This window comes from Mugil cephalus, chromosome 17, assembly GCF_022458985.1.
Source record: "Mugil cephalus isolate CIBA_MC_2020 chromosome 17, CIBA_Mcephalus_1.1, whole genome shotgun sequence".
NCBI lineage: Eukaryota > Metazoa > Chordata > Actinopteri > Mugiliformes > Mugilidae > Mugil > Mugil cephalus.
In genome coordinates this window covers 18554030-18572843 of record NC_061786.1, presented here as the reverse complement: position 1 = coordinate 18572843, position 18814 = coordinate 18554030, and the positions used below count along the sequence as shown (strand labels likewise).

At 40.8% G+C, this 18814-nt stretch overlaps 1 protein-coding gene across 2 annotated transcripts; it reads left to right on the top strand.

The window, feature by feature from the left end:
- Positions 1-247: 247 nt before the first annotated feature.
- Positions 248-18693, top strand: smc6 (structural maintenance of chromosomes 6). Of its 2 annotated transcripts, none has more exons than XM_047611873.1 (28): positions 248-365; positions 1225-1337; positions 1462-1573; positions 4855-4960; positions 5046-5182; positions 6504-6565; positions 6696-6776; positions 7131-7232; positions 7336-7455; positions 7600-7695; positions 7881-8027; positions 8122-8210; positions 8288-8458; positions 8549-8727; positions 9736-9937; positions 10043-10157; positions 10459-10619; positions 11489-11624; positions 11720-11800; positions 11894-12064; positions 12206-12343; positions 12440-12585; positions 15332-15457; positions 15541-15646; positions 16339-16491; positions 16623-16720; positions 17883-17977; positions 18181-18693. In XM_047611873.1, the coding sequence occupies exons 2-28, from the start codon at positions 1239-1241 to the stop codon at positions 18207-18209; spliced, it is 3258 nt and encodes a 1085-aa protein (XP_047467829.1). In that variant the 5' UTR covers positions 248-365; positions 1225-1238; the 3' UTR covers positions 18210-18693. The 2 variants fall into 2 exon arrangements, with proteins under 2 accessions (XP_047467829.1, XP_047467828.1); XM_047611872.1 differs by having other exon boundaries at positions 1225-1376.
- Positions 18694-18814: the final 121 nt, after the last annotated feature.

The following is an 18814-nucleotide window of genomic DNA, read 5'->3' as shown; positions in this document are numbered from 1 at the left end:
CGCGCACATTCGCCTTGTTGCGATTTGCAACGCCTTGTGAAAATGAACACCGACAACCCGTGCTTCTAATTTGTTTATGTGGTTCAAACTGCAGGATTTAACGGGGGCTGCAGTTTCAATTTAAAAACACATGGGCACGAAAGTGGTACATTGGACGTGCACTCGCAGGCGCTCGCAGGTACAGCGGCTGAGCCAATCACGCGGCGCGCTCTTGGTTCCGTGTTTGGAAATAAAATCACACCCACAACTGTCACAGCGACAGTTCACTTCGCACACAGGCTGACCAGGAAGTCTCAAAACAACGTCCTGTCTGTCAGCCCCTGATCATGGTATTTTTTGAAGGCTGCACACACAATCGAGCAATGGTAGGCGAAGTTTTTAGTTTTATGTTTGCGATCCATAATAGAGCGTCAACTATAGCGGGCGTTTGGAGGCTTGCGGCTGTAAAATCTCCCTACATTTTGGTGTGTTATCTTGAAAGCAATTCGTCGTTTTTTTCCCTCTACTACAGAGTTCTGAGAAAGCACTGAGTCTAGTTGATTTTGAGTATTTGATATATTATTGTTTATCTGACTGAAAGTCTGCAGTCACTTGGACTTTCTGTCTATATGCATGCACAAAACCTTTTGAAATGCCTTTGCTTTGCCTCAGTTAATCTTAATTTCTGTAAGGATACTTTACAACATGTTAAAAAACAAACAAACAATATAACATTTTTAGCTCTATGTTGCACAGTAACACATGTTTCTGTTTGCTGCTGAGCCCACTGGTTCAGGAGCTGCTTCCTGACTTCAACACAAAAGGCTTGCATTTGTTTTTTTGTTTTTCCACATAGTCACGCTTCTTTTTAGAAACCAGTTTTAATAATTGCATTCATTCTAGCTGCTCACTAACTTTAAATACGTGGTACGGGTTTTGACGTAATATTTTGTACACTTCTTTAAATAGCTGCGGGCACAGTTTCAAAAGTAGAAGAAGGAACTTGAAAAGCTCGAGTGACGTTCTTAATCAATAGCAGAATAATCATGAGGGAAATGGTGAAACAAGGTTATGTCACGTTGTTTTTGTTTTTTTACGAACAACCAGACTAAGGTTGGCGGGAGTGAAACCGACCTTAAAACTGATGATGCGGCCTGTCATGACTGAGCACTAAAGAGAGAAACTGTCTCAGACCAATAATATCTCATGGCACTGACGCTGGTCCTGCTTTGGTTCTGCTTGCAGCGACCTGTTTCAAAATGAGTAAGAGGAAAGCCAAAGAGATCAGTGATGCAACGGCTTTCAAGAGCCGCAAGGTGACATCTGTTGAAAATGTTCCACGAGAGAAAAACCATCAGGTGACCTCTTCCAACAGCTTCTGCCACTCTACTAATACAGTGAGTCCCCATCGGTCTGAAATCGGCCTTGGCCTCTCACCAGCTTGTTAACGGTTGGCTTTTTGTTTTTCCCATGTTTTTCCAGGGAGACATCGGCCTCATCGAAAGCATCACTCTAAAGAATTTCATGTGCCACCACTTTCTCGGTCCGTTCCATTTTGGGCCCAATGTGAATTTCATCGTTGGAAACAATGGAAGTAAGAACCCAGAAAATCTACTTTAAATCTCTGCAGCTACACCACAGGTCAAACAGATTTAAGTGTCACTGTTGTGTATGCAAACTAGATATTTGAGTATAGAGTATTTGCACTCCTTTCTCAATTTTCTACATAAAAAAATATTTTTACAAATGTCCTGAAAGTACACAAAGAGAACTCAGTCATTCAAAATGAAATAGAAATTTGTTTATTCAGTAAAATAAGTCAATAAGTTCATTCATTCATTTTCTGTAACCACTGCGTCTTGGCTGGAGACTATCCCAGCTTTCATTGGGCAAAAGTCGGGGTCAGTGCGATTTAGAATCACCAATGAACCTAAGGAGGATGTTGTTGAAGGGTGGGAGGAAGCCGGAGTACCCAGAGGGAACCTGACACAGGGAGAACATGCAAACATGCAAACATGCAAACTCGACATATAACGGGCTGACGTGGGATTTTCAGACTCGGGTTGACGCGCCTTTGGTGTGCTTTTAGCTGCACGTCTGTTTTTTTTCCTCTCTCTCACACGTCATAGATAGATAGATGCTTTATTAATCCCAAACTGGGAAATTTGACAGTTGCAGCAGCAGTGCACGGGCACTCAACACCACACATACAATATAACAGCAAAAACAGTATATACATGTTATTTATGGTAAATGGTAAATGCTCTTATATGGCGCTTTTCTACCTAATCAAAGGTTCTCAAAGCGCTTTTACAGTCAGAGACACATTCACCCATTCGCTCACACAAGCACACACACATTCACACACCAGTGCCAGTTGCACTGGGAGCAAATGGGGGTTCAGTGTCTTGCTCAAGGACACTTCGGCATATGGCACACTCGGGGGATCAAACCGCTAACCCTTCGGTTTATTGACAACCCGCTCTACCTACTGAGCCAAAGCCGCCCCCATTTACAGAATTATAAAAATAAGTTAATAGAAATAGGTGAATACAAGAAAGAAAAAAAGAAATAATGTACAGACTGTCACATGCAGTTGAGGAGTTGAACAGGCGTATGGCTTGAGGCAGGAAAGATTTCCTTTAGCGTTCTTTGAGACAATGGAGTTGAGTCTGAGTCTCTGGGAGAAGGAGCTCCGTTGTCTGTTAACCATCTGGTGGATGGTGGTAACAGTTTATATATATGCATATATATATATATATATATATATATGTGTATGCAGCACAGTTTAGAACGACAGGAAACGGGGACACCGAGCTAAACACTGTCCCTCATAACAGTTTGTTAAGTGTCTATTGGCGTCACCGGCCGCAATGCTGTTCCCCCAGCAGACCACAGCAGAAAAAAGGGTGTTGGCTACAATGGACTGGTAGAAGATCTCCAGCATCTTACAGCACATGTTGAAGGACCTCAGCTTTCTCAGGAAGTACAGTCTGCTGTAGCTCCAGCAGCTCCACGTCCCTACCAAGGATGCTGAGTGGCTGAGGATCTGTTCACCTCCCCCTTAAGTCAGTTACCATCTCTTCGGTCTCGGTCCACGTTAAGCAGAAGGTGATTCCTTCCAGCCCACCCCACAAATCCGTCCACCAGTCCTTTATACTCCTCCTCATCCCGTCCACCTCTTATACACCCCACAACTGCAGAGTCATCAGAAAATTTCTGGATGTGACATGACTCAAATCTCCTCTTTTCCATGGATGCAGAGCAGCTCGTGGATCTCATGGTCTTGCCAGTGCGATGTCATGATTGACAAAAGAGTCTGCCATATCGCTATATAAGCTGTTAATGAACACAGTCGCACTTGAGCAGCTCACATCAAGATACCCCCGAGCGATTTCCCGAACATGACATAGGGATAATTAACCTATGCGCTTCCATTATTGATGGTGTAACAAGACATTTGATTTGTCTTGACAAAATAGACAAAAACCTCTGCCCTTCAGAGATCAGTCTCTTACGGGAGTAGACCAAAACTTTGCTCTGTTCTTGAGCTGCTCGCAGCCCTGGAGCTTCTACAATGACATAGTCTGACAGGCCGTCCAGTGACAAAACCAGAATGTGACAGGCGGGTACATCAACATCATCGTGTAAATTACGACGGGTCGACGTGGCATTCCTGTTCACATCAAAGCCGAGTCAAGCCGAGCCGAGGAGATAAAATCCCAGGTCAATTGCCGGGTCATTCAACCTGGGTCGAAAACCCGGGTCAACCTGTTCACATTGCACGAAACACCCGGGTCGACATTTCATGCAATCTGAAAGGGGCTACAGAAAGGCCCAAGTCTGACGTCAGATTCAAACCGAGCACAGATAGATTTATCCTCATCATCCCAGTTATTAGTCTACACCTTCGATATAACTTGTTTGTTCCCAAACAGAAAATTATTGGTAAGGGCACTCGCTTTCTAAAACTGCCCGGCAGGTGATCAGGAGAACCATCTGTAGTAGGAGAGTAGTAGGAGAATGAAAAAGAACAAACACAGAGTTTTGAAAAGTAAGCATTGTTGGTGGACAGTTCTTTATGTCTTTGTAAGAAGATTTCATAATGACACTAGTTCCTCACAGGACACTGATTAGTCGATCTGTGACTCATCCCCAGTTCCTCTTAGTGGCCAGCAAGTGGCCCCCTTAATTAAGGAGAAGTATGTAAGATAGTCCTTATCAAATGTTTTGATCCCATACACTTGAAATGGAGGTCAAGAGAATTTTGCATGACAAGAAATTTAGTCAAAGGGGTTTTATAAAATTGTCTTTGTTTGAAACTGAGAAATGTTTTGCACGTGACATTGTTTTACCTATTTCCTCTCCACAACTGTCCCACAGCTGTTGATAACTAAGATGTATATCTGTTAATCCGTTCAGTTTACTTTTGTATGCATCTTGAGACTTAATTTATTTTACCGCAAAAAAAAAATCCCCAACTAGATAATCTTATTGTGGTTTAAGAGTTAAGAGGCCACCTCACAGCCACAGCGTCTAGTGTTTAAAAGTGTCCTATAATGTATGTATAATGTATATATGTATAAAGACAATTTAATCTATGTCATATAAGTAGAGATATAAGATATTTATAGATGTGTCTTTAAAAAGTTCTTACGGAATCGCTCATAGAGGGGAATAACTCAATTCTTAGCTGACAGAGAATTTGTTTATTTAAAAACTGACTTCCTAAGGCATGTCTGCGGCTCTGTGATTTGTGATTATTTGCATACAATCTTCTACTTTGGCCCGAGAGACACATTACGTACGTAAATGCTTTAAATGCTCCGATTAAATCTCTTGTTTTTGTAAATTTTTTTTTTATTTCATTCTCAGGTGGAAAAAGTGCCATTCTCACAGCTCTGATTGTCGGCCTCGGTGGAAAAGCCACCGTGACAAACAGAGGACTGTCGCTGAAGGATTTTGTGAAGACAAATGAAAAGTAAGCCAGGCTTCATAATGTTACACACACCAAGTAATGCCCTCTCAACGCTAGAGTAGTGTCATAAATATATTGTGCTCTTCAGTACTGCGGATATAACAGTGAAGCTGAGAAACCGAGGACCGGATGCTTACAAAAAAGATGTTTACGGCGACTCCATCTCCATTGAGCATCGGATCTCGGGTGACGGATGTCGGACCTGCAGGCTGAAGAATAAATCAGGTGACCTTCCTCAGACACGGATACTCTTCTTGAAACTTTTCTTAAAACCAGGCACACTGTAGAGACAAGAGAAGCAGTTCAGTGTGTCTGTAGCCTCCTAATTCTGTATACATTCTTCACTCGGCCAGGAGTTTCTTCTCTAAACGTGCAGGGATTTTTATATGCGTGGCACTGCCTTTCCTTTCTGCTTCGTACCGTCCGCGCCGTATATTTACATTCACGGCTGCGCTGTTTTTCATGCGTCGTAAATGTCACTGAGTTATTTGCTATTGAAGCGAGCCAGCGTATTATCTGAACAAGGTCCGAGTTAGATTTGCTTCTGAACTTGGTCCTCCAACAACTATTTTTCAATTAATCAGTAGATTGTTTTCTTTATTTCTTTATTCTTTTATATATATATATATATATATATATATATATATATATATATATATATATATATATAATGTAACGGTTAAAATGGATTTTCCGCAGCTCAGTTTAATGTATTCAGACTCGGGGGCGGGTATTGGTAAAGACGATACGATGAGCATCCCAATACTTGAGTCACGATACGATACATTAGGATAGTGCGATATATTGCAATATTCTACATAGTTCACTAAGAAATCTTTAAATGCAAGTTGTATATTTGTACATCAGATGACAGTGATAATTCATTGGACAAACTGAGGCAAACAAAAAATATTCAAATCTCTTTCCAGATTATTGCACTTGTACAGAAAGTGGATCAAGTTTCTTGCCATTTAAATGTCAAAATACACAATTTTTTTTGAACAAAAATGTGTTCCACTGTTTGAACAGATCTCATCTCATCTTCTACCAGCGCTTATCATCACTAGTGTCGCGGGCCACTGAACAGATGTGAAAATAAACGCCTATGCATAGTGTACTGCCTAAGTACTGTGTTATCCAGTGTAGTTCGCTTATGCCTCACGGTGTCTCGTTAGATGAGTTTGCAAGTTGGTCGTGTTCCCTGAATGTCTAACTGGAGCGAAGGACTGTTTGCAAACTGCATATTCTTTGTCCAGGAAGTCGTTCACGATCGGCCCAAAATATGATTTTTTCTTTTTGTGCCATACCGATATTTTTTTCCCACCCCTAATTGTCTAAAACTGTCTAAAACTTAAAGAAGTTGAGATTTAGTTGAATATTCTACATTAAACCCTCACCACTTTAGAGAAACTGGATAGAGAATACTTAAAAAATACAGGTAGATAATTCATTTTCAGTTAATCACTTATTTGTTGGTTCTCTTAAAGTGAGTCTGAGGATAACAAACGTTTGAACCACATTGCTTTTGTTTTATTTTGTGTTTTAGGGCAACTTATCTCAAACAAGAAGGAAGAATTAACGGCAATTTTGGACCATTTTAACATCCAGGTACTCACAGTTTTGATCCCTAGAGTTGAGATCAGAATGTTTTACTTACAGTAATTTGAGGTTGTTGTTTGAATACGTATATTAACTACTTTCTGCGAACCTCACTGGGACATTTGTGCGTTTATTTCAGCTGGATAACCCAGTGTCCATTCTCAGCCAAGAAATGAGTAAGCAGTTCCTGCATTCAAAAAATGAATCGGACAAGTATAAGGTACGGCACTTCCGTGTTTGATATTAGTTTAGAATTTTTAAAGCTGCAGCCTGCTAATCTTAATTACATTTACACCCTTGCAAAAAGGGATAGGCATCTGGCTTACAGTCTAAAACAAAAAAGGAAGAACCGATGGCGAGGACAAACATTTCCTTGTTGACTGAGGGACTACAGACTGAATGCATGCATCATAAACATGTATTGACCATGGACTGTTTATACAGAATGGACAAAGCCTTTGTTATATCCCTCACTGGATTCCTGACTCGTGGTGTTGAATGTCAGTGCGGAGGCTCGGTTCAGGATCGTGTGACTTATGCCTCAATGAATCTTTTCTCCTCTTGTTCTTTGTAGTTCTTCATGAAAGCAACTCTTCTGGAACAGATGAAGAGAGATTACATCCACATTAAACACACTAAAACAGTCACACGACAGCAGGTTGAGAGACAAGAGGAGGTACTGCGCCAGCACACAAACCTCAACATCAAGCCAGTTAAGTTTTTCTTCTTTATATTTATATGTGAGTAATTGTTTTTTTTGTTTTTTCTTTCGTGTCAAGTGTCTCAAGGACCTGAAGCAGGAGTTTCTGCAGAAGAAGGAGCGATACGAAAATCTGGCGTCCTTCAGTGACATGAAGGCGGCTGTGGAGAATCTGAAGAAAGCCATGGCGTGGTGTTTGGTAAGAGCGCACGTGTCATCGGGGTGTACAAAAAAAATGTGCCGCCTCTAAAGGGAACACATGGCTTTAAAGGGTACGCTCCTCATAATTTTCAATAAATTGCCCTATTTGAACATGATGAGGGCAATTTCTCATCGCGTACAGGTCAGGGAGAAGGAGCAGCTCCTGCAGCAGCTGAAGGAGGACATTGTAAATGAAGAGAATAATTGCAAACATCAGGACAACCTTCAGCTCTGTCAGGTGAGTCACTCTTCAAGTGTCCCTCTTCTGTTAAATATACGCGAGGCTATTTACAGGAGCTCTTTAAACTCTCACCGCCGTATAAACCGAGCGGCCCTCCTCTCGCGGGCTGTTTACGAACGCTGACAAAACACGTTGTAATTCGCGGGGTAATTAATGTTATTGTCTCGTTGTCTTTCACGCAGAATAAGATCATACAAGTGGAGAAGAAGCTCCAGTTCATCAGGAGCAGAACTGACAATCTGAGAGAAGAACAAGACTCTATGTTAGAGGGAAATCTTAAACTGAGAGAGCAAGTGAAGGTTATTAGAAAAGCCCACAAGGAACAGGAGGTATTCAGACTACACTTGCAAATGTCCAATTTTTATTTTATTTTTATTTATTTTTTTCACTTTTGTGATTTTATTTTGTCTCTTTTTCCCGTAGCTTGTTTATTTTCGGGCTCTGAACAAACTCAAGCAGTCAGAGCAAGAACAAAACATTCTACTGGAGAAAATTAACAAGTCAAAAACCAGGTAGGGGACTTATAAGAAAGACACTGTTTTTCCTCTACAGAGCTGCTTTAATTACGTTGTGTTTGGTTGTGTTTCAGCGAGAGCGCGAACAGTGACGGAGAAACTGAATATACTAAACAGCAGAAGACCTTGTGTGATCTGAGGGAGCAGCTTGCAGAGCTTCAGGATAAATGCTCGCAGCTGAATGAGGAAATTAAGAACAAACACCAGGCGCTTTTCACAGGAAAGGAGGAGCGGGACAAGCTGAGGTACACGAAAGTATATTTGCTTTCACAAGAACATGCTGCCGAGGAGGTGTTGTTGGTTCTTTAGTGCAGTGAAGTTTTTTTTTTTTCTAGCGTGGAAGAAAGGAACGTCCAGGCGCTGTACGAGTCAAAGCTAAAGAAGAAGAATCAGCTCCTCGCCAGCCGGTCGAACAAACTTAAGCGGTTTGGAGACCATGTCCCCGACCTGTTGGCCGCCATCGGTCAGGCCTGTGCCACGGGACGCTTCCTCAAGAGACCCGTTGGTCCAATAGGTAAATCTGTTTCCTCTTTATTCATTGTTTTGTTGACTTCTGCTTTATAGCAAAAGATTTGGAAGTTCAACACTCTGGTAAATGCTTCTTTTAATTTTGTTTTTTTATTTCATCTTAAAAACTGTTCACATGTGTCATGGTGGTTTACAATTACGTTTTCATTTCGACAAACTGTATGTACAAAGACATTGGACCTAAAAACACACTAAAACTATAAAATCTGAGCAGAAAAAAGTTATGCTTTTTCTCTGTAGTTTCTCTGTGAAAGCCCACAAACATGTTTAACAAACCATTTTTATAGCTTAGAATGTGTACAAATTATGTACAAATTTAGTAAACAACAATGCTAATTAATAACTATTTACATTAAAATGCAGGAAATGCATCAGGCCTACTGTTTACAACTGTTTACACATCATTTCCTGATTGGTTGATGGGATGCATCTTTCCACCAGTAGGAAAATGGGTGTCAAGTTTTAGCTAGCAATCTCTGATATCTGATATCTGACGGCAATATTCAGAAAAAAGTGTGGCATCAGTTATTCATAATAAGCCTAGTTTTAGTTGGCTTATCAACGCAATTTAAAAATTGATACATAATTTGAAGTTAGGACTTTCTACAAAAGTTGAAACGGAGATTCAGTGACGCTACGTCGAGTAGCAGTGTAGAGTAAAATATGCAGCTGCCTTTTAGGATTAGGACTGAAAACAGGGTATCTCATAGAGCAAAAATAAACCATCTAGCATTAGCTCTAAGTCTCTGCATGGTTTAAAACAAACAAGACATAATTGGTGAATTTTAGAGATGCTAGTAGATGGATTTACCTGCTTTGATGCCTAGATAAGCTAACCGGTTGCCTGCGTTAACGTGCCGGTGTGTTTCTGCAAGCTTTATTAGTAACAAGCAATCAAATTTTTAATCATTCAGTTTACTTTATGTGATTTCACTTTATATATATATAAATAATTGTGTTTCATGCATTGTTGACAGTCTGTGTTTGCTTTCAGGGGCGTGCATCAGCTTAAAAGATCCCACGTTAGCCGTGGCCGTGGAGTGCTGCCTGCGGGGCTTCGTCAAGGCCTTCTGCTGTGACAACTACAAAGACGAGGCCGTCCTTCAGGAGCTCATGTCCCACTATTACCCGAAGGGCAACAGGCCGCAGATTATCGTCAGCCCTTTCTCTGATAAACTCTACAACATTCATGGACGGTCAGTGGCATTTCTCCTTCTTCTTCTTCTTCATCTACTGCTTATGCTGCTGCTGTTGCTGTGATTTAAACATGCATTTTGTTTCCCGTCTCTGCCGTCTCACAGGAAGGCGCATCATCCGGAATACCCGTCTGTGCTGGACATAATCACAGCAACGAGCCCGGTCATCATCAACTGCCTGATTGATATGCGAGGGATAGAATCAATTCTCATAATTAAAGTTAGTGTCGCACTCAAGACATGTTTATGTTGAAAGATGTAGCAGAGAGCGATAATTAGATTCCTAAGTCCTGGAGTACAGCAGTTAGTGGAATCACAGGCAAAATGAGGAAACACGACTTGTGATCTGGTGAATTGACCCGAAGACCTGAGATATATAAATAGTACAGTGGATCGCAGGTAGGAAAGCCAGACAGACAAACAGGACGAGCAAGAACCCCTAGGGAGGTGAAAACAGGACAATTAGGAGACCCGGCCTGAACTATGAAGTTAGTTAATTGTGTGCTGATGTTTGATTACAGGAAAAAGACAAAGCGCGGAGGGTCATGCAGCAAGGCCGTCCGCCTAAGAACTGCCGGGAGGCCTTCACTGCTGAAGGAGATCAGGTGTATCCGAACCGTTACTACACCTCCGACTTCAACACGGCCGTGTATCTTGGTGGAGATCTGGAGGCTGAAATAAGGTAATAATCTTTGGTTGATTAGACATTTTTTTTTAAATATTTTTTTAAAACTTTTCCCCCCACAAATATAGATTTCTTTAAACACACATTAATATGAAACCGACATATTTTCGTAAAGGGATAAATGGAGGGAGAAGATGTTATCTTGCAGTCTCAACAGTGCACCGCTACACTAGCTGAGACCTGTCAATCTAAGCCTCCTGTGCACTTTAGGCCACGCCCCTATTGCTGCTGAGCCAATCACGAGGCCGCATATTACACACAGACTATTTCGGGTTCCCGCAATTGGCATTGAATCAATTGTTCACACGTCCAGACTATTGTTGCACATGTTGGAAATAAAAAATATCACTTCAATAGCTTAATATTAATGCAAAATGATAATAATAATAATGTGTATTAATAAACAACAGTAGGCTGAGTTTAATATAGAGCACATATATTAGACTCCTGATGTAAAGACTTAGAAAGATGTGCGCTGTTAAAAATGAACAAAAGGAGGATACATTTAATAGAGTCGAAAGAGTTGAAACAGATTTAAGTCTGCTGCTAATTCTTTTTGGAAAGATACCAGACAGATTAAGGTTCACTCTACCAGGACAGCAGTAGATAAACCACAGAAGAAACTCTTATTTTAAAAGCAAATACTCTTTCTGCCCTATTTTTAAAAAATGTCAAACTATTCTCTCTCAAGCATATAAAAGTTGTATTCCCGTGTCTGTTCCGAGGCTTTATAGATGTTCTAAAGACTGTTTCATCCGACTCCGTTTTATGGGCCCCTCAGTCCCGCTGATTTATTTAGGGGACATGGTACATTTACGAGTGCGACGAGCTCTCATCTGACATAAAATCGATGGTGTCTGTCGCAGCATGTTGGAGTCAGACCTGGAGAATCACCAGGCTCAGCTCTCCAGGTTTCAGCTCCAAGTGAACTCTGTGACTGAAGACATCGTGAACATGGAGAACAACCTGAACAGCACCGTCATGACCCTGAAGAAGACCCTGGTGGGTGAACAGTGCTCTTGCAGCACGTGCACGTTCCTGTTTAGATTTAATTTCATTTTCTTTTGTAACATTTTTTTTTTATGTTTTCACTGCAGGCCTCTGTGAATCAAATCAGAGCAGCAATAACTGAGCTGGAGACGGCCGGCGAGGAGCAAGTCAACGACATACGCTCCTTGGTGATCCTTAAGTTTTTAGATATATATAAAAAAACACAAACAGACAAAGCTCTGAATATACATTATTTAACTTTCGTGTTTAAAAATGTGCAGGAAGAAGTTGCCCAAGAGAACCTGCAGAAAATCGAGGCCGAGAGGCAAATCGTTCAAGAGGCAAAGACGGAACTTGACCGGCAACGTGAAATGGTGGAGGACGCAGACGCCAAGTATTCTTCAATCAGGGAACGGATTGATCAGCTTTCAGAAGAGATGGAGCCGCAGAAGGTTTGATGGAAGCTTTTTCTGTAGTTTGGGTTTTACTTCTTTACCTTTGGTTTTAAGCATTTTACATATGTGCATTTTTTTCTGTTTTAATCCTGCAGAAGTGTTGATTGTTAAAGTGATTTTTGTTTCCTCGGCCTAAAGGACGAGCAGCTGAAACTGGAGGCGGAGTGCGCGAAACATGAGCGAAACCTTAAAATTTTAGAGAACAAAGTGAAGGTTCACGAGGACAACATCCAAGCCATGAGAAGTGACCTGGCCCAAAGAGAAGAAGAGCTGCAGGTGCATTTTCCCCTCGATCATCTTTGAGGCTTTTCTAGAAATGTATTTTCAGATTAAAACCCAGTGTTTAAGCCGCGCTGTATGATGTGATGACAGGAGTACGTGGCCAAAGCGACGGAGATCAGTCCCGAGCGGCAGCAGGTGAGCGGCAGCACCAAGAGCATCGACTCGGAAATCACCCGACTGAAGAAGAAGATCAAGGTGTACGAGAGCAACCACGGCGAGCAGGAGCAGGTGGTCAGGTGAGAGGTCGCGGGCTGACGTTAAACGACGTCTGGGTCACGTCAAGTCGAGCAGTTTCATCCATAATGTCAGTGCATAAAGAAAAACTACAGTATCTACATGTTGTTAGCCTAATAGCATAATTGTCAGAGTTATATTTGGACATTTTGAAAGCAATTTTTAGGAAGCACATTGGTATTTGTATTGATATTGACTTAGGTAATTATACTATTAATGCTATCATACGTGCACTTTATTTTTTATTATATGAATTTTATATGAAATTCATGCACAATTTCGCATAATTTTGAGAATTCTCCTCTTATCTTAACATCTTATCTTGTCATTATTTCAATATTTCAAAATGTCTCAAAATCTTGCATATAAAAACTCTGGTGGCCACTTTATTAGGTACACCTAACGATGTTTAAAGCACAATTATGCTGTTGTGATAACATTTCATCTTATCTTATCTTTTCTTATCTTATCTCATCTTAGTTTATTTTATCTTAATCTAATCTGCTCTGATCTTGTCCTGTCATAATTACTGTCATTATTTCAACATTTCAGGACCTTTAATCTCAAAATCTTGCATATAAAACCTCTGGTGGCCACTTTATTAGGTAGAGCTAATGACGTTTAAAGCACTAGTTACAGATACATGCACAGGTAATAATAATAATAATAATAATAATAATAATAATAATAATAAATATGGTAGATTTGTAGTATTTCTCATAGATGGGTCATTTTTCTGCCTATTAGTGCTTTAATCTTAATATTTAAAAGATCCTACCTGCTGAAAATACATGCGTATCTTCATTTGTAAGTAAACTTTTCAACTCTTATGTTATTTTAGACAGTTTGCTATAGATGAACTGTGTCATATTTGCCTCAGACGATTCATTAGATTCCTGTCATTTTCACACGGTTTCAGCTTTGTAATGCACTCTTCTGTCCACTGAGACTTCTTGCGTCGCCGACTTTTTTTTTTTTTCCTCTTCCCATATACAGTGGGGGAAATAAGTATTTGATCCCCTGCTGAATTTGTAAGTTTGCCCACTTCCATAGAAATGATCAGACTCTGGTTTTTATGGTTGTTTACTGGTTATGGGTATAGACAGAATATCAGTCGAAAATGCATAAAAAACACACAATCTAAAAGTTATAAATTGTTATGTATTTTATTAAGGGAAATAAGTATTTGATCCCCAAGCACAACACAAGTCAGTACTTTGTAGAGAAACCTTTGTTGGCAAGCACAGCGATGAGACGTTTCTTGTAGTTGGTCACCAGGTTTGCACACAGCGCAGGAAGGATTTTGGCCCATTCATCTTTACAGACAGTCTCTAAATCCTTCAAGTTTCTTGGCTGCCTCTTGGAAACTCGGAGCTTCAGCTCCCTCCACAGGTTTTCGATCGGGTTAAGGTCTGGAGACTGACTAGGCCACTCCATGACCTTAATATGCTTCTTCTTGAGCCACTCCTTTGTTGTCCTGGCAGTATGTTTTGGGTCATTGTCATGTTGGAAAACCCACCCACGAGGCATCTTCAGTGTTCTTGCTGAGGAAAGAAGGTTTTTGTCCAAGATGTTACAGTACATGGCTGCATTCATTGGCCCCATAATGCGGTGAAGTTGCCCTGTACCCTTTGCTGAAAAACAGCCCCAAAACATGATGTTTCCACCTCCATGCTTAACCGTGGGTATGGTGTTCTTTGGGTCATACTCACGTTTTTTCATCCTCCAAACACGGCGGGTCGAGTTAATGCCAAATAGCTCAACTTTGGTTTCGTCAGACCACAGCACTTTCTCCCAAGCCTTCTCTGAGTCATTTAGATCTTCACTGGAAAACTTAAGGCGGGCCTGTACATGTGCCTTCTTGAGCAGGGGACCTTGCGGGCACTGCAAGAGTTCAATCCATAACGCCGCAGTGTGTTGCCAACTGTTTTCTTGGTGACAGAGGTCCCAACTGCTTCCAGATCATTAACAAGCTCCTGCCGTGTTGTTTTAGGCTGCTCCCTCACCTTTCTCATCATCATCCTCACTCCATGAGGCGAGATTTTGCGGGGAGCTCCAGACCGAGGACAGTTGATGGTCCTTTTATGGGTCTTCCACTTGCGAATAATGGCACCAATAGTTGTCACCTTCTCACCAAGCCGTTTGCTGATGGTTTTGTAACCTATACCAGCCTTGTGCAGGTCTACAATCTTGTCCCTGACATCTTTTGACAGCTCTTTGGTCTTGCCCATGGTGCTGTAGAAGTTGGAATGTAAGAAACTGATTCTTAGAGCAGGTGTGCTTTATATACATGACGAGTTAAGATCAGGAGTATTGGTAATTAGTTGACTGAGCACAGCTGTGTGCCACATGCGCACCAGCCAATCTGTAGCAGCCTGAATTCTAAGTGAATTGTTGGGGATCAAATACTTATTTCCCTTAATAAAATACATAACAATTTATAACTTTTAGATTGTGTGTTTTTTATGCATTTTCGACTGATATTCTGTCTATACCCATAACCAGTAAACAACCATAAAAACCAGAGTCTGATCATTTCTATGGAAGTGGGCAAACTTACAAATTCAGCAGGGGATCAAATACTTATTTCCCCCACTATACATTATCTGCCTGTTGGCACCCGCTAAATCTGCTCCTGCCCTCGTTTTTACACGTGCATGCTGAAGTCTGAAGTCTGAAGTCGGGAGAAAAAAAAAGAAAAGAAAAGAAATTCAGGCTATGCCACTTCCTTCCCTGTGACCTGATTAGGGAGTACGCCGAGGCCCTCGCTCTCTACAGAGAGAAAACCAACCAAGTGAGGGATCTGAGGAGGTTCATCGATCGGCTCGATAACATCATGTCGGACAGGCAGAACAGATACAAAATAATGCGTAGGTAAATGACCGCCTTCTGCGTTTGTTCAGAGAGTAAGGTGAAAGTTTTTGCTCTCGTCTGACGCTTCACTCTTCTTCCTGAAGGTCCCTCTCTGTCAGATGTAAGTTATACTTCAATAACTTCCTGATAAAGATGAACTGCTGCGGCTCGATGATCTTTGACCACAACAACGAGACCCTCTCTATCTCTGTGAGTTTGTTCATGACTTCATTTTGTTTGTTTTATAGCATGAGCTAGTTTTTTTCCTAATCTAATATCAGGCATAACATTATGACCACCTTCCTAATATTACTGTGTAGGTCTCCAAAACAGCTGTGACTCACCAGAGAATGGACATGGGCCTTCTGAGGGGAGGGGGTCCTGTGGTGTTAGTGGGTTTCTTTGAGGGGAGGGGCCTCTGTGGATCATCCCACAGATACTTGATCAGTTTGGGATCTAGTGAATTTGGAGGCCTTGTGCTGTTCTTCATGTTTGTTTTTGAGTTGTTGTTTTTTGTGTGTGTGTGCCTGTGTCAGGAGTGTCATTGTTATGGGGTGGGGCGGTGCCTGGTCTGGTCTGGTCTGGTTTAGGTGTGTGCTACACGTTTAATTAACATCCACGTGAATGAATACCAGGTCCAACAGTTTCCCAGCAGAATGCTGAATTGTCAGAAGATGGTCGATGTTATTTACTTCACCGGTCATAATGTTACGGCTGATAGGGGCAAAGTTGTACTAAACCGCATCTTACTGAATGAAAAATATTCAAATTACTTAAAGATTGGAAGGTAATAATCTCAACAAGAGCTAAATTTCAAGTGAATGCATCAAACTGGTCACTAGTGATCCTGACTCCACCAGGATGATGAGACAAGTAACACACAAACCTGTTCTGACACGAAGGTGAAGCCTCCAGGCCGGGAGGAGGACGGTGTGAGTGACATGAGGTCCCTGTCCGGAGGCGAGCGCTCCTTCTCCACCGTCTGCTTCATGCTTTCCCTGTGGGAGATCACAGAGTCGCCCTTCAGATGCCTCGACGAGTTCGACGTCTACATGGTACGTGATTAAGAAAAAAAAAAAGAGATTAAAAACCCAAACGAGACGGGGTAGAGACGCATAATTTGCATTAAGCCGTGATTAATTTTATTTAAGCTGTTACTCACTTGGATTAACGAATCCCTTTCAAGGACATGCACAACCGGAGGATTTGTCTGGATCTCCTCCTGGAGCTCTCAGAGCGGCAGCACCTTCGACAGTTCATCTTCATCACGCCGCTGACCACCAGGTGACGCTCGTCTCGGCTTCTGACTTTTATTTAGTTTAACTTTTATTCACACTTCATTTAAACTTTCACATTTTGCTTCTTCTGCAGAGGCTGACGTATGCCATTAAGAACAATTCAAGAGATTACAAGTAGAGATTGTTGTTTATCCTGCAGTACTTTGAATTGTTTTAATACTAGATTGATAAATAATCTTATAATAATATCCTGAGACCCCACGTCCTCATATGGGGACGTTAAGTTTTAGGTTTGTGGCAGCTTATTCTGCTTCATTTAAACTTTTATCCTCATAACCAGATGCTAGTTGGTGTAAAAACACAATAGCATCATTTCAGTGGATTCATTCTGCAGCCGATCACGTAACAAAAGTGGACGAGGTACAAAACCTCAGTTGAAACTATTCTAGTTTAATATGACCTGATGTAATTTCTATCAATAGTAAGAAGCTATAACTTTACTTTAAGCAAGTACTCGATTGTGGACGTTTAGACCTCATTATTTGCAATTCTGCTCTTGCACAGCCACGTTCACTCATGAAAATGGATATTTTTTATATTTTGTTACACATTGCTGACTTTATTATAATATTGAGTGAAATAATCCCTGTGTCCACGCATGAGGACATTTTTTTTTTTTTTCCAAAAAACACTTCCCCAGAAAACACTTTGACGGTTCAAAGACGATGCTTAGTTTTTGTAGGTCTTAAAGACATGGAGAAATTGAAAATGCGTACCACACTGGGGGTTAATTCCCGTTTACAGAACAGTGAAATGATTTTTATGTATTTATGGTGCCACGCTTGAGACGTGTTTGGGTTTAACATACGTCAATCTAATCATTTTTCGGTTGATTAGACATTTATTCATATATATATATATATATATATATATATAAAATTTAAACATAAATTAACATGAATCAAACATAATTTCGTACAGGGATAAGGGATAGCTTAATATTAAATGCAAAATGATAATAATAATGTATATTTATAAATGGCACTAGGCCGAGTTTAATAATGAACACATATAGTAGGTAGAGGGTCCCTTCTTAGTCTCTCCAGCAGTTTGGGGGTCCTTGGCCTGAATAACGCTGGTTTAAAACCTGATTCTGCATCAATAACGTCTAATAACTGATCTAATAACAAATGTTTTGTGTCTTTCAGCAATCTGCCCAAAACAGACCTTATCAAAATCCACCAGCTTCGGGACCCAGAAAGAGAGCGAGGTCAAACGGGAGATGAAGATGATCCACAACACGGTGACAGATAACGAATGTTGATGTGCACAATCACTCTATATAACAGTATTATTATTATTGTTGTTGTTATTATTTTTTATACGTTCCACCGTGTTTTAAATTTTGCGATTTCTCTGGAGAGATATTTGCTTTTAGAAAGCCGGGACACAAAGCTTTGTTAAGTTTCAATATGAATCTTAAGGGTATTTTTTTTTTTTTTCCAGAGGGAGGAGGGTTTTTCCTGAAGGTTTGAAGAAGGTCATAGGTCTGATTTCTGCTACATAACCATCACTCTAAGGAAGGAAGCACAGTGTTAGGTCTGGTTTGAGTCAGATATTATCTTTTGAGTTCTCAGTTTATGAAATTAGTGATGCAACTTCTCCTTTTCCGAAATTTAAGGCGTCTTTGTTGTTAGTTGTGTTTTTTTATGTTTAATAATGAAGTACTGAGTAGTAACACGGTTGAATCACTGGAACCTTTTTTTTGTTTATGTTAAATTTTCAACAGTTTTTGTTGTTAATAAGAGTTGTTACATGAATTAATTTTTAAAAATTATGTTGTCATCTACTTTTACCTCACAAGTCCGCCACCACGGGACTTTTAATCGCTCTACTCCGCCGGTCAGTGTTAATATTCCAACAATGGACGATGTTGCTGCATAGATCTATGCTAGATCCGTGCTAGCCCTCGTCATTCAGTAACTGTCAGCCAAAACCTGAAGCCATTGTTGCAATAAATTTGAAGTAGAAAAAAAAAATCCATGCATTTCATTTATCCATCCATCCATCCATCCACACACAAACACAACCCAGACAGCCCCCCCCCCCCCCCCCCCCCCCCCCCCCCCATTCGTTTCCA